This window comes from Grampus griseus (genome assembly GCF_964374135.1).
Source record: "Grampus griseus genome assembly, chromosome: 20".
NCBI lineage: Eukaryota > Metazoa > Chordata > Mammalia > Artiodactyla > Delphinidae > Grampus > Grampus griseus.
In genome coordinates this window covers 20,587,797-20,609,880 of record NC_139014.1, presented here as the reverse complement: position 1 = coordinate 20,609,880, position 22,084 = coordinate 20,587,797, and the positions used below count along the sequence as shown (strand labels likewise).

The 22,084-nt window shown below is 57.8% G+C and overlaps 2 protein-coding genes across 4 annotated transcripts in view; one reads left to right on the top strand and one right to left on the bottom strand.

Annotated features, from left to right (window-relative positions):
• Positions 1–7,253, bottom strand: part of MED24 (mediator complex subunit 24) — a gene marked incomplete at its 3' end in the record, with an annotated part of 39,513 nt that extends 32,260 nt beyond the window's left edge. For 2 of the 3 annotated variants that reach the window (XM_082679683.1, XM_082679685.1), the window contains exon 1: positions 7,104–7,253. Of the gene's footprint in view, positions 1–577; positions 702–7,103 lie in introns of those variants that run through there. The other variant, XM_082679684.1, reaches the window with a different exon arrangement.
• THRA (thyroid hormone receptor alpha) lies at positions 238–20,710 on the top strand. Its single transcript, XM_082679692.1, has 9 exons — positions 238–395; positions 10,876–11,223; positions 14,051–14,118; positions 14,667–14,767; positions 16,706–16,853; positions 17,464–17,669; positions 18,681–18,827; positions 19,416–19,674; positions 20,270–20,710. Exons 2-9 carry the CDS (start codon positions 11,171–11,173, stop codon positions 20,518–20,520), a joined length of 1,233 nt encoding a protein of 410 aa, XP_082535818.1. The 5' UTR covers positions 238–395; positions 10,876–11,170; the 3' UTR covers positions 20,521–20,710.
• Positions 20,711–22,084: the final 1,374 nt, after the last annotated feature.

Here is a 22,084-nt window from a genome sequence, read left to right as displayed (position 1 = left end):
GGGCGGGGGCAGAGGCGGCCGAGGGGCGGCTGGCCGGGGTCCCGGGGCGCGGCGGGGGGCGGGGGGCGGGGGACGGGAGGCGGGGGCCGGCGGCGGCGGCGGCGGCGGCGTCTAGGCGGCCTGCAGGGAGCAGCCGAGAGCCGGGCGGGCGCGCAGAGCCCGAGCCCCAGCCAGAGTGGGGCGGGGGAGGGAGGAGCTAAGAGCGGCCGCCGCCTCTGCCGGAGGAGCCGCGGGGCCGCCACACTCGCCCCCCGCCCCCCCGCGCTCACTCGCACTCACACCCGGGCGCAGGAGGCGGGCGGCCCGGGCCCCACCGGCCCCCCATGGACGCCCCCGGCACGGGGCGCTGAGACCCCCGCGTCGCTGCCCAGCCCGGTCCAGCGCGCCACGCCGAGGTAAGGGGGAGGGAGCGAGGGGGCATTAATATGCAAATGCATCGCGATTGATTATGCAAAGCCGCGGGGCTCTCTGGCCAGCTCCCAGGTGGGCTGGGGGCGCCCGAGGGGTACCCGCTGCCAGCCTCAGCTTTCCTGGACGCCCCGGTGACCCTGTCACTGGCCGGGAGCTTGCAACTTACGCCCTGGGGAAGAGAGGCGTTGCTGGGAGGTCGGTGGGCCCCGGGGTTCGCCGGCGGAGATGGCGTCCGGGCCTCCCCCTCGAGGGCCCGCCCGGCCTCTGTCCGGCCCGTCCGCTGCGCATTCCCGGGCCCGGCCCCGCTGCCGGCCGCCGGAGCTCCCCCGCCCGCCGCGCCGCGGTTTGTTTACGGTGCGCCGGAGGCCTGCCCCCCCAGCTCCCACCCTTAGCCTCCCAGGCCGAGGCCGAGTGGCCTTTGCAAAGCTGCCTCCAGCTGCGGAGGGCGGTAGGAGTGGGGTGGGGGGTGGGCTTGCACTGGCCCCGGGAGGAGGAAGTCCCCCCCCTTCACCCGCCTCCCCAATTGAACATGGCTCTCTGGTTGCAACACTCCTAATTGCAAAAACGCGACTGGTTGGGGGGGTGTGTGTGTGCGGGGCGGGGGGGTGTATCTGAGGGTTCCTAGATGATTAAGGGAGTTGCAAGCTAGGGCGGTTAGGGAAGAGAGGGAGGAATGGACCCGTGTTGTGTGTGCCACCCGTTTCCCTCCCCTTGCAACGTGTCTCTGGTGCCCCTTCTCTGCCTGGGGCCTTCCCTAGTCCAGTGTGAAGGAAAAGCCTGCGGGGTGGGGGATGATAGGGGCAATGGAGAGAGCCACGCGTTTCCAGGGGTGGAGGTTGCAGAAGGAAAGTCAGTGAGATGGGAGCCCACCTCTCAGTGCTGGCTCTGGCCCCAGGAGGGGGAAGGGATGAAGGGGGCTGTTGTCCAAGATGAGGGGGGAAGCAAACGTGACATGCAGACACACAGATGTGCCCACATAGACAGCCACATGCACACCCGGGGACACCCAGGCGGATTCAAGGACAGGAGCTGCTGGACACACCCACATGGGGACAAGGGAAGAGGCTGGCTGCCACTGCACAGGGGAGCTCAGAGGGGTGAGACACACCCACAGGAGACCAAGAGCAGGGAGACCAACCCATGCACATACCCATGCACAGGGTCACATGGAGATGCTGTCACACACAACAAGGAGGAGTCGCTGTCACCCACACAGAAAAAGTCACTATCGCACGCTTGCATGAACACAGAGCAATTGCACACAGCCGTACATTACAAAAGACTCTGTCACTCACAGGCACACACGTGCTCGCATGAGCCCAGTCACACAGGCATCATCTCCTTGCCGTATCAGTCGCTGTCACTCAGTCAAACGCAAATGCAGTTACACATCAACACACGGATACACAACTTAGCAACAAGTATTTTCCTGGACTCTTACTGTGGCTCTCTGAGGTTCTGTATACCACAAAACCCCTGCTCCCATAATGGTGTAAGGCATGCATTCACGATAACATTTTCCACCTCTTTCGCTTGTCATCCCCCCCCTCCCCCAGATGGTGAGCTCCTTGAGACCTGGGAGAATCTCTGGAATTGCTCTGGATCCCACCCAGAGCCTAGCATAGGAAGTGCTCTGTAAATACTTGTTAATTGATTGACTGTGGGAACTCTGGACACAGGTACACTCATTTGCACACAGTCCCAGGGCCTCAGGTGCAGAAGGCACTTACAAGGCTCCGGCCCACACAGTCACAGGTCTACAACTCTGGATGCGCACGGTGTAGCTGTGCAGTCAGGCACACCCCTAGATGGACATACAGTCATAGACTTTTCTCCTCAAGCTTCCTCCTGTCTTCTTTTTTGACGTTCTTTTTTTTTGAGGGACAGAGAAATTAGAGCAAAGAGAGTAGGGGGTAGGGGAGTTCTAGAGGGCCGAGTCATGGACCTGAAGCAGTGCTCAGTGACTTCAGGAGCTGAGATGATCCTGGTTGCTGGGGGGAGGGGGGTCTTGGGGAAACCTGGCTCCTAGGAAGCAGCCTCTATCCCCACCCCAAAAGCAAATAAGGAACCTAGCCGCCCCTGCTGGGGTTGTTTGAGCCATTCCTGGGGATGCTCACGGGCCCCCAGCTGAGTTCCTGCCTCCCACCGTGAGTCTGGCCCCTTTACCCACCTCTGCCCTCCTGTCTAAACTTGGAAGCCTGCCGTAGGAGGCAGTATGTTGGTGAGTGTCTGGGTGAGTGATGTGTATTTTTGACTTGGAATTTCGCTCCAACGCTGTCTCCGCTGTGTCTCCTCCCTCCTCGCTTCTCTGCTAGTCTGTAACTCTCACCTGTCCCTGACCCCGTCGACCCCTGTTCTGGTCTCCGTTTCTGCCGCAGCCTCCTTGCTCAGAGCTGGGAACTGGTGGTGAGGTTCTTCATTCTTCTCCAGTTGTTCATACTCAAACCCCGCCCCTCGGCCTGCCTGCCCTGCCTCTGGGGTCAGCGGGAGGTTGGGGTGGGGGGCAGGGGGCTCAGCTGGCTGCTCAGGACATCCTGCACTTCCTCAGTACTGCAGCTGCGGCCAGCGAGTTTGGGGGGCTGGGAGTGGGGGGGAGAAGGAAAGGGGGTCGGCCACTGCCCATGCTGATCTCTCAGGCTGGCAGGCTCAGCCAGGGGACACCAGCTGGGTGGAAGGCCTGGGTGTGCAGGCCATGACTAGCCAGCTCCCAAACAGGCCGGAGAGGGGGCTCCCTCCACACTGACCCGCTGGAAGATAATTGCCCCTGGGGGCGGTGGCAGGAGTTGGCAGGACCCGGCTGAGCTGGGTCTTTGGCAGGACTCACAGTGGCCTTTCTCCACACCCCTGGCAGCTGAGACCCACCTCCGAGATGCCCAACAGCTGTGTCTGCTTTGCCCAGCCTCAGAGCCTGGTTCTGAGGGTACAGCTGCCCAGACTTCGTGAGGCCCTCTCCCATGCGCTGGCCCTCCAGCCCAGAGTGGCAAGTCTTCCGGAGAGGGAGTTTGAGCAGGGGACATCTACCATTTCTGGCCATGCTCCCCTCTAGCTGTGGCCCAGACCATGGATGAGGAGACACTGGTAGGGATTCTACCATAGAGAATCCATGGCTGCTACTGAAAGGGAAACTGAGGCTGGGTCACAGGGAACACATAGCTGGATGAAAGAACAAGATATTGTTCCTCTAGCAGGTGATATGCTGTAATGGTTAAAAACAGGGATATATATATATATATATATATATAGGAACTAGATCACCTGGGTTTGAATCCCAGCCCTGCCACTTGTGGGCTGTATACTCCTGGGCAAGCGATTTAACCTCTCACTTGCCTTGTCTGTGAATTGAGGAGGATAATACCTACCTCATTCAGCTTTTTGAGGATTAGAGGAGTCAGAATACATAAAATGCTTTAACAAGTGCCTGGTGCCTAACAAGCACTGTATGTGTTAGCTGTTACAACGAGGAAGTCTGTAGGTCACTTCTTGGAGAAGCTCGGTGGAGAATTGGATCTCCTAGACATCACAGGAATGGGATGGGGATGGGGGTGGTAGGGATAGTGGGTCGCTAATCTCCAGCCTCCTCAGCCTCCACGTCCCCTCTCTCTCCCGCATGAGTTTGTGCAGGCTGGAGCCCCTCTGCCTTGCCCTCCTCTGATCACCTTTTAGCTGCTTCTTAAAAGGAGCTCTTGACATCTCAGCCTGGACACACCTCCCCATTAGGGGCAAATGCATGAATGTTTGGGCATCACTGCATCTCTGGTTAGGACAAGTCTGAGCACTGGGAATGGGGGAGAGAAAAAACAAGGAAAGCAGGCTCTCTCCATACCCCTGCTCCTTCCTTATGAGTAGAGTATGGCACCCTTCCTCTCTCCTGGGGACCCAGCATCTCAGCTACCTGCCATTGATCAATCAACCAGGACCCAGCCCGGCTGACAGATTCCCCACCCCTGCATGGAGGGGGCATTAGTGTGGAGGACGGCGGCAGTGAATAAGGAGGGTGTTAGGCGTGGCACCTCGAGACCCAGGGTCTGTCCTGGGTTGCCACCTTTCCTCTGCATCTGGTGATAGGACTCCTCTCTCCCCCCAAATTCCTTTTATGCAGCTCCCCCAGGACAGTGGTGGGCCACTGGGGAGCCTCTGGAGTAGGGAGCTCATCTCAACCCTGGTTCTCATGGCTCTAAAGGTGCTTGGGGGACTTTTGTGCCTCTTGGGGAGGGAGGCGAGCGTGACCATGGCGGGAAGAGCGCGGGCTGGGAGTTGGAGGCTGGGTTTTCACCATTTGCCAGTTTCTGACTCTGGGCCTAGGTTTTCATAATCTGGAGACAATGATGCCCACCTCACGCAGAGTGAGGGTAAATAACATAACGTGGGGTGACACCTGTGGTCAGTCGGTATTGCATCCTGGCACTGGCACGGCAAACAACGCCTGTGGATTCTCCTCTCTTCCCAAGGCCTGGAACGCTCCAGGGTGCGGATACACACGCTGCTTGGAACCAGAGACAGTTCTCCGTCTCTCACAGAGGCATCTGGGGCTGCTGGAGGGAGGGGAGCATGTGGTTTTCAGGCATATGGTGTCGCCTGCCTTCCTGGCAGGCCAGGGCTGGGGCACCAAAGGGGACCTCCCGCTTGCATGCCATTGTGTGAGGTGGTCCAGAGGGAGGGGTCAGAAGTTCTCTGGGTAGACAAGGGGAGCAAGATGGAACTTATTGGTGCCCAGAAAATGCTATCCTTGGTCCCCTGCTTTGGAGGTGGGCACCCAGCACTGGGGACTGGGGTTAAAGGTTAGGGCCAAAGGCACAGCCACACCTCCAGCAGTGGCAGAGCAGCGTGATTGGCCCCAGCCCCCAGCCCTCTTCCTCCTCTCTTACTCTTGTAAGGAAGAGATGAGCTCTTGGCTCCTAGAGCCTTAGCTGCCTGTTTCATTTTCTCTTTTACCCAGGCGCGTGGGGCGTGGGCGAGGGAAGGGGAATGGGACCTGAGGCTTTGGTGGCTATCAGCGTCTTTGTACACATCAGTGAGTGGGTGTGTTGTGCGTGCAATCCATGTATGCGTGTTTTGGGCATGTGTGGGCTGGGGAGGGCTCTGAATATCTGCTGGAATGGGGTACCCAGAGCCCGCGGCTCTGCGCATGCGGGGTGAGTGTGTGTGTCTGCACGTGTCCGTGTGTGTGCGGGAGACTCAGCTGCATTTACTTGCTCGCTCTCGCCTGCTCTCTCTCCCTCGTATGCGCTCCTCTCCCTCCCTTCTCCCTTCTCCCTCTCTCCCTCTCTCCCTCCCTCCCTCCCTCCCTCCCTCTCTCTCTCTCTCTCTCTCTCTCTCTCTCTCCCCCCCTCCCTCTCTCTCTCTCTCTCTCTCTCTGTCTCTCTCTCTCTGTCTCTCTCTCTCCCCCTCTCCCTCTCTCTCTCTCTCTGTGTCTCTCTCTCTGTGTCTCTCTCTCTGTGTCTGTCTCTCTCTCTCTCTCTCTCTCTCTCTCTCTCTCGCTCTCTCTCTCTCACACACACACACACACACACACACACACACACACACACAATTTTCAATCTCTCTCTCTCTCCCCATTCCCTCCCTCCCTCTCCTGGCTTCTCTCTCCCCGCTTCTCTCTTCGTCCCTCTCCCCCACCTCCCCTCCTCGGCCAGTTCTGCTTGGGTGGGGGCTATCTCCCGCCTCTCTGGGGTGCCTGGGAGAACATCCCTGCTTTTCTTTTCCCGTCCACCATTCCCTTCCCTCCTGGGCGTGCTCCCCAGGGCTTGCAGACTCCTCTCTGCAGCCTCCTCCTTGGAAGAGGGGAGTGGGGAAGGGAGGACCCCAAGCCCTGTGCCCCTCATGCCATCTGCACTGAGCGCCTTGGCCCTGTGACATTCATGCCTCCAGCCTTCAGCTGCCCCACCTCCCAGCTCCGATTACCCGCTGGCTGCTGGGGGGAGGGCAGGGAGAGTATGCCCAGCTTGTGGGTGCTCCTAACTCTGCCTTCTTGGCTATTTGGATCTCCCCCTCCATTTCTGGGGGGAACTGGGGCAGGGGGCACGAAGTTCTGTGGGTTGACAGGGAAGGGGCTGAGCTCTTGAGCATGGATGTGGGCACAACCATAGTCAGTATGCGTGGGGGGGGATGGAGGTGAGCCCTAGACTTGGGCGCCCACCTTAATGCCTGACTGGAGCTGGCCTGGGGTGGGAGGAGGGACAGGAGAGCAGCAGGTGGGTGAGGTTATGGTGGGGTTGGGCGGGAAGCACAGTCTTTGATGTTAATACTGGGCATCTGGCCCAAGTCAAGGCTACTGTTTATGTCTTTCTGTCTGTGCCTGCAGGGGGGAATTTCCTGTTATATTCTTTTGGAGGAGAGGATCCTTTTGTTTAAGTAACCTATCTCCCCCTTATATTATATCCCCCAACCCCATCTCCCATTCTCTAGCCTCCAAGGCCCCACAGTGGCTAGGAGATCAGACTTAAGGGTCGCTGCCCTTACGCTCCAGAATCCATCTCATGGGGGCCCAGCGAGAGCCCACCAAAGAGGCTGCCTCAGCCCCTGCCCACCCACGCCCCCCCCGCCGCGCTTGCCAAGCTGGTGCCTCTGTCTGTGTACTCCTCTGCCATGTCACACCTGCCAAATAGTACCTCCCTTCCCGCCTTCACTCCTCCTCTCTCTGCTGGCACTAGGATAACAGCAGGTTGGGTGGGGCAGTCCCCTTCAGTCCATACCTGAGAATAGAACGGGGGGATCTGGGAGAGGAGGAAGAGGTCCCAGCCCCGAGAGGCATCTACTCCTCAACCTGCGCGCCTGTGTTGCTGCCGCAGCCTCCACCATCTCCAGACTCCCGGGGCTGTTGGTGTTTGTGGCTGTCCATGGGAGCCCACGCTGGCACAGGCGGCAGTGTCTGCACACAGATGCCTGTGTTTGCCTGTGCATGCCCGTGTGTGTGTGTGTGTGTGTGTGTGTGTGTGTGTGTGTGTGTGTGTTTGGGCTACAGTGGCCACCTGGCCACCCTTCTTGGCCCCCATGGTGTGGAGTCAGGGCGTCAGTGCCAGATAATTGGGAGTGGGGGAGAAGTACCTCCCCCCACCCTAGCAGCAGGCAAAGGGGAAGGGGAGAGGGAGGTGTGAATCTCCCCACAGCACTATTAATAGCCCACATGCCAGGCCACCAAGAACCAGCTGTCACCGTGGAAACCGTTTCTCTTCTCCCCTCCCCCCAGCCTCCATGAAGCACCCCCCACCCATCTTTCTTTGTTACCTTTCTGCCTTTGTCTCCCCTTCCCTTCTCTGTCCTCTTTTCTCCCTCACCCTTCTCTCTCCACTCCCATCTCCTTGCTGCCTTTCTTCCTCTCCCTTGGCTTCATTGTCATCCCTGCCTCTGCCCCCACCCCTGCCCATTTCTTTGTTCTTGCCTCTCCTCATCCTTCTCCCCCTCTTCCCCCATCGTCCCTTTCACCTCTCTGCTTCTTCTCTTTCTCCCATTTTCTCAGCCCCCCTCTCTCTATGTGAGTCTTTCCCTCTGTGGTTGGCAAGGAGGAGGGCTGGGCTTTCCGTAGAGCATTAAGGACAAAGTTCACGGGCCCTGACAGGTGGGGCCAAAGCCAAGAGCAGACACTCAGGAGAGTGGTGGGTACAGAATTGGGGGCTGGATTCTGGGGCAGAGAGTCCCCTCTGGCAGCCCTAGGAGTCCTTCCGGGGAGTCCCTTGGGTCCACAGGACTGCGGAGTGGGACAGTCCAGCAGCAGGAACATGGCATGGTGCCCATGGATGCCGCATTGGCCTCTTGTCTCAGTCCCCCCATTGCAGAAGCACTTAAGCTTAATGAAATGCTTCCCCCTCCGCGGGCACCTTGCCCACACTGCCACCAGGCATCTCTTATCTGACAAAGAGGGAGTGGGTGGCCAGGCCAGCCAACAGGTGGGCCTTGCCTGCCGGCTGTCCGGCCTAGTCTCAGAGCCCCATAGCTCCAGCCCTCTGCCTCTTGGGGGGATGCTGATCGTCTTCCTCTGCAGGGGATGTGCCAGGCTGGCACTGGGGGAATTGAGGAGGACTCCAGGAGGAGGGGAGAGAGGCTGCCCTTCAGCATGGGTGTCTCTGCCCCGCCCCCCTGCCCCACTGCCCACAGCTAACACAGGCACATGTGCTATGTGCCTCCCCGCATGCTGGGCCCTCTGCCTGCCCTGTCGCCTCAGAGGCCCAGGTATGTCCCCAGAGAGATGACAAGGACTCCCCAGGGGTTCCAGCCTCCTGCTAGGTGCCAGGCAAGGGTGCCCTAAGCAGTGAGGGCAGGACCTTGCTTCCCTGCCCACTACCAGGGGCTCAGTGGAGCCTGGGTGGCATCAGGCACCGTTCGGCTCAGCATAGAGGTGAGGCAGAGTGGGGGCCTCCTCCCTCCACCCCCTGCAGCAGGCACGTGCAAGCCCTTGGCAGTGCCCAGCCACATTTGGAGTTAAGGCCAGGCTGGGTTGGGGGAAGGGAAAAAAAACATGGTGGCTTAGGTTGGCACTGCCCCAGGTGTGCCCTGTAGCAACTGGCGGTAGCAGAAGTCAGGGGGAGGGGTCTTCCAGAGCTGTGGCCTGGGGCAGGAGCTGCCCATGCCATGTGCTGCCGCCGGTGCTCCCTGCCTGGTCTGGCCCGTAGCCGCTGATACCCATTCCCACACACCCCGGTTCCCTTCACCTGCCTCCAGGGCCTGCTCGCGCGGCTGCCCCTCTCTCAGCATGCCCACTCCTGTGCCTGCCTCCTCCCCTCCCCGGGGGCACTCGGGCCTCAGGCTGGCGAGTGGATTTTTCCAGCTTCTGTAAACAAGTGGTGGCAGTATGCCAGGTGGGCAGGAGACGGGCGGGGGCAGCACCGCAGCCAGGGTGTGCCAAGCACCGAGGCACAGTCTTGGGGGGTGGGGGAGACAGGGAGACACCCAGACCCAGAGAGAGAGAGAGAGAGACATTCAGATGCAGACAGACAGACCAAAGGAAGCTTCACTGGGCACAGATAGAAGTGGAAACAGAGGCGACAGAAAATAGCCCTCTATTGTCCAGCCCAAGGCCCACGCCTGCCTCAGCCCCCAGCCCCTCACTGCTCTGGCTGAGAGCAGCAGGCCCCTATGCCCAGGCTCTGGGCATCCCCACCCACTCCTTCTCCCCCCATCTCCACCCCTTAGGGCTGGCTACGCCATTATAAATTTATAACAGGAATTTCTCCGCAAGCCAAGAAAAACTTGACCTACTTTCTTGACGGCTCCCTGGGCTAAGGCTCCCTGCTCGCACCCCTCCACCCCATGTCTCCTGTCCAGCCCCCAGTGCCCAGTTCTGGTCTGCGGGGGCATCGAAAGCAGAGTAGGCCACCCTTCTGTACTACTGCCCTGCTCCCCAGGATGGGGACTTGTCTGAGTGCAGAGGCCCTGTCCCATGGTCCAGCCCGGTCCTACCCTGCCCAGTGGCCTGACTTATCTCTCCTTGCCCCTCCCACCCTGGCTCCTTATCAGTTCCTAGGGGTGGGGCCGGGGGGGCCCAGGGGCAACGACTCTGGTGCAGCAGCCACTCGATGGAGGCTGTGTGCGGAGAGCTGCGCCTTCTGTCCCCTCTCACGTGCCCACACCTGCCTTGTGTGTGCAGACACAGAGCCTCGGGTCTGCAGGCTGGGGTCAGCGGAGCAGCATGGGGGGAATGGTTGGCCCAGGTGGGCACTGCCCTGGACCCCAGATAGCAGGACAAGGCAAGCATCGGAGGCAGGCTGCTCACTAGCTGTGCCAACTCGAGTGAATGGTCGGGCTTTCTGAGGCTTTATTTCCTCACCTGTGCAGCTCTGATACCAGAGGGCCTATATTCTCTATTCCATTAACGCGGGTTAGTTTCCTTTCCCCTCCTCTTGCCATCCTGGTGGGTGGCAGCTCAGCTAAACCGACTGGGAAGTCTGGTCCTCAGACTGGGAAGTGTGATTCGGGACCTTGTATGGGAAGCTCCTTGGGGGGCCGGGATTGGGGAGTCGTAACTGAGCCAGCAGCCGGGGAGGTCGTCTCCCTACCATTTGCAATGCCCCTCTCCGTGAAGGCACCCACGTGGGCATTCAGGATCCCTGCATGCTGCCCCCACAAACCACACTTCCTTCTCCAGTACCCCCCATGCCTGGGCTGAAGCTGCCCATCTCTGGTGGCCTCTTGCCCTGTAATACTGATGAGTTTTAGGGAAACTGGGGGGTGGTAACAATAGCTGATGTTTAATAGACGCCTGTTAAGGGCCAGGCACTTGGAATGTGAGGACTGAGACGAGGTACATGGGTGACCTCATTCTTTCCCTCCATCACTTTCCATGTCTGGGGAGCAGGATGTGGCTCTCCAGTCTTGCCTGCTGTCTGTTAATCTGAAGCGTTGTCCTGGTGCCTGCCCTCCATGACTACCACCATCTCGTTACGAGCCCCCAAATGTTGGCACCAAAGGAATCCTATTCACCCAGCCCCACCATGGCGCCGCCTTATCCCTGCCTCTTTCCTCTCTCTGCAGGGACCTCCGGACAGGACAAGATTCCGAAGCTACTCCCCCAGCCCAGGACCCCCCCACAGACCCGGCTTCCCCCACAACCCCACTATCTGCCACTCCCTGGCCCCTCTCACCGCCTGCCCCCCTTGGGGCGCAGGGCATGGTGTGAAAGGCCAAGTGCTGAGGCGGGCACCATGGGTGCTGGGCCCTAGGGCCTGGGTGGCGGGGGGTGGGCGGCCTGTGGGCGTGCCGGGGGGGCCAGTGTGCCCACCCCAGTCTCTTGGCGTGCTGGAGGGCATCCTGGATGGAATTAAAGTGAATGGAACAGAAGCCAAGCAAGGTGGAGTGTGGGTCAGACCCAGAGGAGAACAGGTAATGGGTCTGGCAACTAGGTCGTGCCAACTCCTAGGCAACAGGAAGGGTCACCTGGCTGGGCCCGAGAGAGTGGAGCTTGGGCCTTTTAAGCACCTCTGGGGGGATGGGCATGAGGCCAACAAGCCTGCTGCCTACCTTTGCCCAGGAGATGAGGTCATGTTCCCATGCGGCAGGGAATTAGGCACCTCAATGGAAAGATGCCCATTTTGAAAGGGGGAGGTGATTCAGAGCAGAGTAATTACAGGCAGCAGGCACGTGGCCCCTCCCTTGACAGTGCTGGGAGTCTCCAATGCCCCCCAGTGTCCCCTCAGCCACCCTCACCTGAGCATGTGGAATCCAAGCCTTGCCATTTCCCTCCTCTCCCTACCAGGTTGTTCACTTCTGACCACCAGCGTGTTGTCCAGAAGCCATGGTGCATGTGACATGACATTTCAGGGCACATGCACCAGTAGCTGTTGGTCACAGCTCACGCTTATATTTGGAACCTATTGGGAGCCTCACAAGCTCTTCCTTGTTCATGGGCAAGGGCGGGCATTGCCATGGGGCTCCTCCCAGGAAGTGAAAGTGAATGCCAGCTATGAAGGTTTTGCTCCCACGTGGAGGAGGCATCAGCCCTGCACACGCAACTAGGGATGGGTTACCTACTATCTGCATTGTGCTTCAGGAGCCCAGAGGGTCTCTGCCTCTCCCATCAGCTCCAAGTGGCACAGAGCTCAGTCTCAGTTGGCGTGGTGCCCTGGGAGCTGGGTACAGCCTGTGCCTATGGCCAGGGAGAGGGTGGGGGAGGGGGTGCTCTGGGGAGTAGTGTGGCCGTTGCCTAGGAGACCAGATCCTGAGCCAGGAGGCCGGAGGCCTGGCCCAGCAAAGCCCTGGGGCCCAAGACTGGGTCCCTGGAGGGGTAGAGGAAGTGGATGGGGCTGGCAGCTGGGTAGGGCAATGGGGGTATCCCCCCAACCCAATCCCCACCCCTGGGGGCTCTGAAAAAGATTTAACCTGTCATTGCGTAGCTCTCACTTACAGCCTCTGTACCTCCCTGCCCAGACTTCTGTGGATCTGGGAAAGTCTGCTGCTAACTCTGAGAAAGGCGGGAATGCCAGTTCCTGGTCCCCCAGGACTGCAGCCCCTCCCCTGTCTGCCTCCCCTCCCCCATGTCCCTGCGCCACCTTGTGGCTGTCCCTGGGACTGCACCCAGAGGCTGTGAGTCTAGTTAATTGCTGAAGACTGCCAGCTCGACTGGGGCCTAGGTGGCCGGGGAGTTCCCCCCACACCCACCCCTCCAGAGGCAGGAGGGAGATCCGACCCTCGAACTGTTGTAGACATCAGACAGGGGTAATCCCCAGGGCGTGTGGAACACAGAGTTGTCTGTGGCTGTGACCCTGGCCAAGGTCACTGTGTCAGTGTGTTGGGAGCCGCATCAGGCCCCAGGCGGGTGGAGAGAGGGCGGAGGACCCTGCAACATGCCACACACAGGGTGGGTGTGGGAGGTTATACAATCCGTGCATGCATGTAGAAAGCTTATGTAACCTGTGTGTGCCGAGGTTATGTAACATGTATGTGGAGAGGCTGGCAACATATGTGTGCAGTGGCTGAGGGTTGCTAATACCTTACTTGGAGGGGCCCAGCATCCTTGTCCTGGCTCTGACTCCAGCCACAGTGTCACCAGCACAAGTGGGGCCTAGGTTTGCTGCTCTGTTAAAGGGAGGCCATGGACTGGGCAGCTCTGGGAGTCCCATCCTTTTCTCATATTCTTGGGTCTAGGTTCTAGTGGGCCACTGTGGTTATTTAATTTACTTTTATTTTAATTTTTGGCTGGTGTTGGGTCTTCGTTGCTGCACGTGGGCTTTCTCTAGTGGTGGTGAGCGGGGGCTACCGTTCGTCGCGGTGCGTGGACTTCTCATTGCGGTGGCTTCTCTTGTTGCAGAGCACGGGCTCTAGGCACGCGGGCTTCAGTAGTTGTAGCACGCGGGCTCAGTAGTTGCGGCATGTGGGCTCAGTAGCTGTGGCAGACACGCGGGCTTCCGTAGTTGTGGCTCGCGGGCTCTAGAGCGCAGGCTCAGTAGTTGTGGTGCACGGGCTTAGTTGCTTCACGGCGTATGGGATCTTCCCGGACCAGGGCTCGAATCCGTGTCCCCTGCGTTGGCAGGCAGACTCCTAACCACTGCGCCACCAGGGAAGTCCCACTGTGGTTATTTAGCGTGTGTGCATGACCTGGAAATCAAGTCACATGTTCACTGGGGGGAGGGGCATGGTATTATTAGGTGCCCGTCTAGAGGGTTGTGTAACATGTGGGCATATCCTAGAGGTCATATAACACATTTGAGAAAGCCTTGAAAGTTGCATAGATATAGATGGTAGAACCTGCTGCTTGTTTACCGTGCCTGGGTTTGTACTGAAGGCAGCATAGTTGTTCGTGTGTGCTGGTCTTATGTTGCACACATTTGTGTGTATTCTAAAGGTTATATAGCTTTAAGCATGTCCTGAAGATTCTTTCTGCATATGTGTCATGTACTGAAGGCTTAAATATGTGGCTATCTTATAGATTATGGGCGTGCTCGTGTGTGTGTGTGTGTGTGTGTGTGTGTGTGTGTGTGTATGTTGGGGCCCTAGAACATGCTTGTGCCCCAGCCAAGCCCTTTATCTCTCTCCCCAAAGCTTCCAGATAGCTGGACCCTTCTCAGTTTTGTCAGTTGACCTGGGGGTGGGAGGTAGGATGAGGACACAAGAAGGAGGGAGTCAGGCGTGGGGGATGACTTCAGCCTATGGAATGAGAAGGGGGGCTGCCCAAGGACTGCTCTCTGATTCGGCCCACTTTGCCCCCATCCAGTGCCAGGTCACCAGATGGAAAGCGAAAAAGAAAGAACGGCCAATGTTCCCTGAAAACCAGCATGTCAGGTGAGCCTGGCTGCGTGTGGTCTTCCTTCCCACCCTCAACCCGACAGAACCAGGCCGGGACAATTCCAGGGCCTGGGCCTATACCAGCAGTCCTGTGTCCCACAGGGAGAGCCTCCTGGAGAGCGTGGGATGGACTTGTCTGGGGTGAGAGGGTTGATGTGGGGCACGCTCCAGCCTTTGAGGATGGATTAGGTCAGGAAGGGCCTCTTCCCTTCCCCCATAACTCCCTTGCCCGAGGTCCCCAAGATGAGCTGCTCTGACATTTGCTTCTCCTTCTCCCATATCCCCTGCCCCTGGCATGCAGCAAGAGAAAAGCCCTGAATGGGGCAGTCAGAAGAACTGGATTCTCCATATTCTTAGGGAAGGGGATGGACAAGGTGACCTCTGATGTGTCTCCAGGATTATACCTGGAGACAGAGAACCCTTCAGGGAGGTTGGGCTAGGGGATGGGCCAGGAAGGAAAAGCTGGGGGATGGAGAAAGTATAGGAGCCTCTCTGCTGGGGACCCAAGCCATGCCTGCCTGCCTGCCTCCCTTCCTCCCTCCCAGGGTATATCCCTAGTTACCTGGACAAAGACGAGCAGTGTGTCGTGTGTGGGGACAAGGCAACCGGTTATCACTACCGCTGCATCACTTGTGAGGGCTGCAAGGTATGGACCAGCCAGCTCCTGCCCCTCCCCCACCACCTGAGCTCCACCCTCCCCCCCTGCCATCACATTCCCTTTAAGTCCCTCAGCACCTGGCACAACAGACAGCTCTATAAACATGTAAGCTAAAACGCACCTGTTATATCCTCATTTCTCTTCTCTTATTCATTCATTCATTCATTTGTTCATTCATAATCCCTGCTCTGCCACTCATAGGTAAGATGCCTAATCTCTCTGAGCCTCAGTTTCTTCATCTATAAAATGGGGATAAACATACTACCTACTTCATAGAGTTGCTAGAGGAATAAAATGAGATAACGCACATAGAGTACTTAAAACAGCACCAAGTACAAAAGAAGCACTCAATACATGTCTGCTTTCATCCATCCATTCAGTGTATTAAGCGTGAGATGTGCAGTATGTGTGCCTCCCTCAAGTTGCTCACAACCTACCAGAGAAAGACTGACATCAGTTAAACAGCATCAGTGTTTCTCAAAACGTAGTTCCTGGACCACCTGCAGTACTTGTTAAGTGCAGATCCCAAGGCCTCATCCCAGCCCTACTCAATCAGAATGTTTTGTGGTGGAATCTGCCTTGGATTGCTTCCACTGCACCTGAAAGGGTGAGAACCAGTGCTGGGGGGCATGGCGGAGGCCAGAGAAGAGGATGGCAGAGTCTCCCTGGGCAGAGCGGGTCTCTGACTTGAAGAGGCTTCATTAGATCTCACTTTGGACACATCAGCCTACATGGTTTTCCCAGGATCATCACTTCCTGACAATGTAAGACCTTTCAAGAAACAGAAAGCTTTAAGAATGTGTCAAGGCTTCAAGTTCCTCTCTTTCCTGGTGTCGTCAATCAGACCAAGACCACCAGGGATATAGAGTCCCCTAGCAGTGTTCCTGCAAGCAATGCCAGCAGTGTAATATAGAGCCAGGAACCTCACCCTCAAGGGCATCTGAGTCCCAGCGGGGCATCCCGAAAGGACAGAGATGCCTTCCCACTCCTAGAGAGCCTGATGTTGTAGGTCTAGCGTGAGGCCCGCTAGCGTGAGGCCCAAGAGTCTGTATTTTTGATGGCTGCCCAAGGTGATTTTAATTGCACCCCAGAATCTGAGAGCTCAGACCTTGTGTCTTATACCTCAGGTCCAGTTCTGAGTGTCTGCTGCCATTTAGCCATATGACTTTGAGCAAAGTGCTTAATCTCTCCAAGCTGCAGTTTCTTAGTCGGCAAAATGGAGATAATAACAGTTCCTACCTCACGGGGTTGACGTGAGCGTTAAATGTGATGATACAGGAAAGAAAAGGCTTATAAGTGCCCGACACATAGTAAGTATGCAGCAGACATTAGCTCTTCATATTATCACTGCCATCTTGAGTCTTGAGGTTTTTCCTTTAAAGCAAAGACTAAACTCTGTATATAAAATTGAAAATATTCTCTTCATGCTACTAGAGTTCATACCCAATGCCTTTTCTTAACTTTCTGACCCCCCGCCCCCCATTTCACGAATTCCACCTGCATGGGCAACAGGCAGCATGTATGAGAATGGTTTTGGGGCCAGTGTTGTTTTTAGAGTCGTTTAACAGGATGGAAAATCAGGTATTAATTGGTGTCCAAAGCGGCTATTCCTTCAGGCCTCTGAGCACCTCACACCATCCCAGGCTCAAATCTCCTAACTGCGGTCACCATCCTTAACTCTGCCACCACCACTACCCATGTACCCTGGCCCCTAGGCAGCTGGGGGGCTGAGGATGTGTATTTCTAAGTCCTGGCAGAGCCCAGTGATGCTGGGCTTGCTGTGTCGAGAGGATGCCAGGTTCCCTCACTAGCTCCCCAGCCCGCCGCCCCCCACCCCCGCCAACCCCAGAGAACTGCACGGTTGATCCAGGAAGGGAGGGTTGTGATCACAACATGCTCCGTCTCCCTGCCCTCCCCCAACTCCAGGGCTTCTTTCGCCGCACAATCCAGAAGAACCTCCACCCCACCTACTCGTGCAAATATGACAGCTGTTGTGTCATTGACAAGATCACCCGCAATCAGTGCCAGCTGTGCCGCTTCAAGAAGTGCATCGCTGTGGGCATGGCCATGGACTGTAAGGGGATGGGTGGGGGAAGCGGGCCAGGCAGCTGTGGGAGGGGGGTGCGTTCAGACACAGCAGCTCCCTTCCAGGTACCCACAGAGAAGAGGGACAGTCTGGGTCAGGCTGGTGGCAGAATGAATGTTCAGAATCTTGGTCCCTGCTGCCCTCATCTCTGAAGAAAAGGAAACAGGATCCCTCTCTGGGCTCGGGGCATGGGCCCCAGTGCCTGCCTGCCTTTCACCACTCCAGGGCCTTAGAGTTGTTGGGTAGAAATAAGTCCTGAGTACCCCCCCCCAAGAGCACAGTGTCTCTGACTACTAGAGAAGGCACCCCACTTCTGGGTGAGAGAGGGCATTTTTCATTAGCTAGGGATTGGATGGTACAGTCTTCTAGTAACTACTGTCACCATAGCCCTTTAGATCAGAACATGGTCTTCCTCTGGGTCAGCCCAAATTGGAGTTGATGTGGTCTCAGTGATCATTCAGGATCCAGGTTGTGCCACCCGACTGCTAGGTGATTTGGGAAGTCACTTAGCCTCTCTTGGCCTACTGGGAAGCATAGTTTCTGAGTGGGTTACGGAGTGTGCCATGCAAAGGGCATCGTATCTGTCTGTTGTTGACAGTGGTTCTAGATGATTCGAAGCGGGTGGCCAAACGCAAGCTGATTGAGCAGAACCGGGAGCGGCGGCGGAAGGAGGAGATGATCCGATCACTGCAGCAGCGACCAGAGCCCACTCCCGAAGAGTGGGACCTGATCCACGTTGCCACGGAGGCCCATCGCAGCACAAATGCCCAGGGCAGCCATTGGAAACAGAGGCGGAAATTCCTGGTAAGGAGAGAGGGAGCACGGGGGAGCGGCAGCCAGGTAGCCAGGAGAGGAGAGTGAACTCAGAGTCTTGCCTCCTCTGGAAAGCCTTCTTAGTTTAGTCTGACCCAAGGCTGATAGTCTCCACGACTTGACAGTGCTGATTCGTACACCTGTGTGTGTGTCGCTGCTATCAGGGTCCTGCCTTTTCCATCTGACTGGGAGCTCCATGAGGGCAGGGCCTTGCCCTCCTCATCGAATTTCCAGTGAACGGAGGTGAGCTCTCCTCTTTTTCCCGCCCACAGTGACTGGGAGGAAGGGTGAGGACACAGTCATGTAACAGCATTTTGGGGGACCTCTTGGTTGCTGGGCATTGTTTTAGGCCCCGGCAAAACTGAGTGCCAAGAAAATGGCCAGCTTGGGAGGAGACGGATAGTTGGTTGTGTATGGTGGGGAAGGCAGAAAACTCCTGGCGGAGTGTGTCCGCGTGCGGAACAGTAGTATGCTGTTAGGAGCACTGACTCTGATCCCAAGCGCGTGTGTGCGTAACTTGTCGGGGATCAGACTGCCCGGGTTCAAATCCTGGTTCTACCACTTACTAGCCACATGACCTTGGGCTTATTACTTAGCTGCAGTCTGTCTCAGTTTCCTCATCTGTGAAATGATGGTAAGTATAACATCAACTAATGGTGATAAGTCGTGGTGAGGATTAAATGAGATAGTATGTGTAAAACACATGGCTTCATGCCTAGTTACATGTTAAATATTCAGTAAATCTAGCTTCTATTGTTATGACATTACCTCTACTGCTATTATGATCCTTGTGATTATTAGCCAACTTGGAGCTCTGATGCTGGTGTATTCTCTGCCCCAAGATGGGAGAAGCCTTAGACCTGGGTTGGGACACAGCTGTCCCCAGGTGCTGGTGGCCCCGCCTCCCCAAGCTGCCTTGGAGCTCCCCCTGGTGGGCAGGGAGCCTCTGTGAGAGGTTGAAAGGGGTCTGCAGCCCCAGCTGACCCCCATCTCTCCCTCTAGCCGGATGACATTGGCCAGTCACCCATCGTCTCCATGCCGGACGGAGACAAGGTGGACCTTGAGGCCTTCAGCGAGTTTACCAAGATCATCACCCCGGCCATCACCCGCGTGGTGGACTTTGCCAAAAAACTGCCCATGTTCTCTGAGGTGAGTGGCAGATGGGAGGAGAGACACGGTGCCACGCTGGAGGGAGACCTCGGGCTGCTCCCCAGATCACCCAGTCCCAGCTCGTGCTCATCTGAAGCTCTCTGGATGGGGAGCAATTCCTGTAGGTCAACACAGCCAACACACACGCACGCACACATGCACACACATACACGCACAGGGTGAGCTGATCCCTAAAGAACCAGCAGGCTCCACGGGCCCAGCCTCCCCAGCCCGTCCCTTCCTGTCTCCCCTGAAGTCTACGCAGCCATCCTGACTCTGGAAGTTCTCCTTACTTTAAAGAGCACTGACTCTGGGAACAGGCTGCCCTACTGGCTTGTGACCTTGGCCACGTGGCCTAACTCCCTATACCTCCCTTTGCTCATCTGCGGTGGGCATGGAGGTACTGACGGGACCTAACTCAGAGGCACGGTTGGGAGAGTTAATGAAACAGGGCAGATCCATCGCTCATTGCAAGGGAGCTATTCAGAGCACACGTTCCTGGCCCGTGGTGGCCTTGCGGCTCCCAGGGGGCCCCCGCAGGCGATGCTTACGGGGAGGGGCCTGCTGAGTGTCCCTGTGGTTCTGCAGCTGCCTTGCGAAGACCAGATCATCCTCCTGAAGGGGTGCTGCATGGAGATTATGTCCCTGCGGGCGGCTGTCCGCTATGACCCCGAGAGCGACACCCTGACACTGAGCGGGGAGATGGCTGTCAAGCGGGAGCAGCTCAAGAATGGCGGCCTGGGTGTCGTCTCCGATGCCATCTTTGAACTGGGCAAGTCACTCTCTGCCTTTAACTTGGATGACACGGAAGTGGCTCTGCTGCAGGCTGTGCTGCTAATGTCAACAGGTACCGAGGCCTGGCTGGGAGGGCTCAGGAGCGTCCAGGGGCCCAGAGTTTGGCTGGGCCCTGGGCCTGTCACGCTCCTTCTTTAACCCCGTGGTCTCTCTGCTCCACAAAGCTACCTCTCTGTCCCCTGCTCTTTCACCCACCCCCACTCTGTTCTGATATCCAGGCCCATCTCTTACCTCCCAGTCCCTCCTCTCCTCCTATCCTGGCTTCATTTGTTCTCTCTGCCCCCACCTGCTCTCTGTCTCTCCCAGACCCCTTTGTTCCCCATCCCCTACTCTGTTCCCATTCACCTTCTCTCCCCCATCCCTCCTCTGTCCTCAGTCCCCCTTTCTTGCCCCTAACTCCCTCTGTATTGCTCTCCCCACCCCATCTCTCTGTCTGCTAGTCCTGCCCTGTCTCCAGGTCTCCTCTCTTTCCAGGCCTACCTCTTGCCCTCTGTCCTCTTTACCTGCCCCTCCACCCCCCGGTCCCCTCCCTCTGCCCTGCGGTTGCCCCTACACTTGCCCAGAACGTGTTTTTCTTCCCTCTCCCCCAGCCTCTCCGCCTCTGCCCCCCTCCGCCCACTCACCCGCCTGCCCCTCCTTCCCCGCAGACCGCTCGGGCCTGCTGTGTGTGGACAAGATCGAGAAGAGTCAGGAGGCGTACCTGCTGGCGTTCGAGCACTACGTCAACCACCGCAAACACAACATTCCGCATTTCTGGCCCAAGCTGCTGATGAAGGTGACTGACCTCCGCATGATCGGGGCCTGCCACGCCAGCCGCTTCCTCCACATGAAAGTCGAGTGCCCCACCGAACTCTTCCCCCCACTCTTCCTCGAGGTCTTTGAGGATCAGGAAGTCTAAAGCCTCAGGCGGCCAGAGGGTGTGCGGAGCTGGTGGGGAGGAGCCTGGAGAGAAGGGGCAGAGCTGGGGGCTGAGGGAGACCCCCACACCTCTTCTCTCCTCCCTCTCGTCCTCGGATAGATTCAGCTCCCCACACACACACACACACACCCCGCATTGCCCCGTCCCTCCTCAGAACCTCCAGCCCTGGGGCAGGGCAAACAAATGAACTTGCTATGAAAAGGACAGTGTGGGAGGTGGGGGGGGGGTCAGGGGGCGGGGGGGACCGTGTCCTGCAGTTCCCAGGACCCCGTCCTCCGAGAAGGTAGGAGAAGGGAGGGAGAGCTAAGAGGGGACAAGCCATCTTGACCGTAGGGGATGGAGGGATGGGGGAAGATGCCCTCAACTCACCCCCTGCACACATGCAAGAGAGAGCCCCCCGCCCAGTCTCTTGGCCTAGGTTCCCCCTCCAGGCTAAGGGCCTCTCTGCTTCCCCAGATGCCTGGGTGCAAAGAAAGGCTTGGCTTGGCCCCTCCCCTGGAGGTTAAAAATTACAGTCATTCTAACTGCACTTTGGAAACCAGGCACGGAGACAAGATAAATGAAGAAGTACTAGACAGAAGAAAAAAAGAGAAAAAAGAGAGAGCGAGCGATTGATAGAGAGATGATATTAAGTTATTAACTGAGGCTGGCCAGAGGGGAGGAGCCCCCCACCCCCAAGCACTTTGAGAGCTGCCCCTCCTCCCCCCACATCAGAGAGAACTGCCCCCCGCACCAGGTCCCCAGGGGTAGGGCTGCCGATCAGAGCTGTGAGTTAATACAACAGGGTCCTGGCCACCCCCCCTTGCCTTGCCCCTCCTCTGTGCCCCTTTGGCACCCCCGCGCCAGTACTCCCTCTGCTCTCTGCCACTCGTGCCCGCTGAGTTCCATCTACCTCTCACGCTGGATGCCAACTGGCCCCTCACCAGCCTGCCCTGCTGCCCGCACAGCTCCCCTTTCAAGTGCCCAGCCCCAGGGGCCTCTCCCTGTGTCCCCCACCAGCTCCTTCCGCATCGTGGCACCCACACAGGAAAAACTGTGGCTCAAGGTCCCGCCCTCCTCACATCCTGCAGTATTAGCTACGATCCAGATGCTGCTGCCCTGGGGGGGGGGGGGTGTGCGTGAGCTTCTCCGAGAGCCTCCACCCCCCTCGGCCCCTGTTTCCATCTGTCTGCTGGGCTCTCTCTAACCCCTGCCCTCCTCCTTTCCACTCCCACTCGATGCACTATCCCAGACTCCGGGCAGGCAGGCACCGGAATGGGGGTGCTTAGATAAGTGGCACTTAGTCGAAGCCCCGGGGGAGGGGGTGGTTGGTGCTCCTCCTCTTTTCTTTGAAGCTCTTCAGGCCAGCCGCCCCTGTGCCCCCGGAACCCCTTTCCCCTCTTCTTTTCTCTAATTCAGGGACTTTGGCTTGAGCCACCTCCCACCCTCCTGGTGAGGAGTGCTCTGTTGGTCTGCACTTGGGTGAGCTGCCCTCCTCCTCCCTTTGGCTATCGCCCACTCCGCAGGCGAGAGAGGGAGGGAGGAGGTAGCCCTCTGAGGGTGG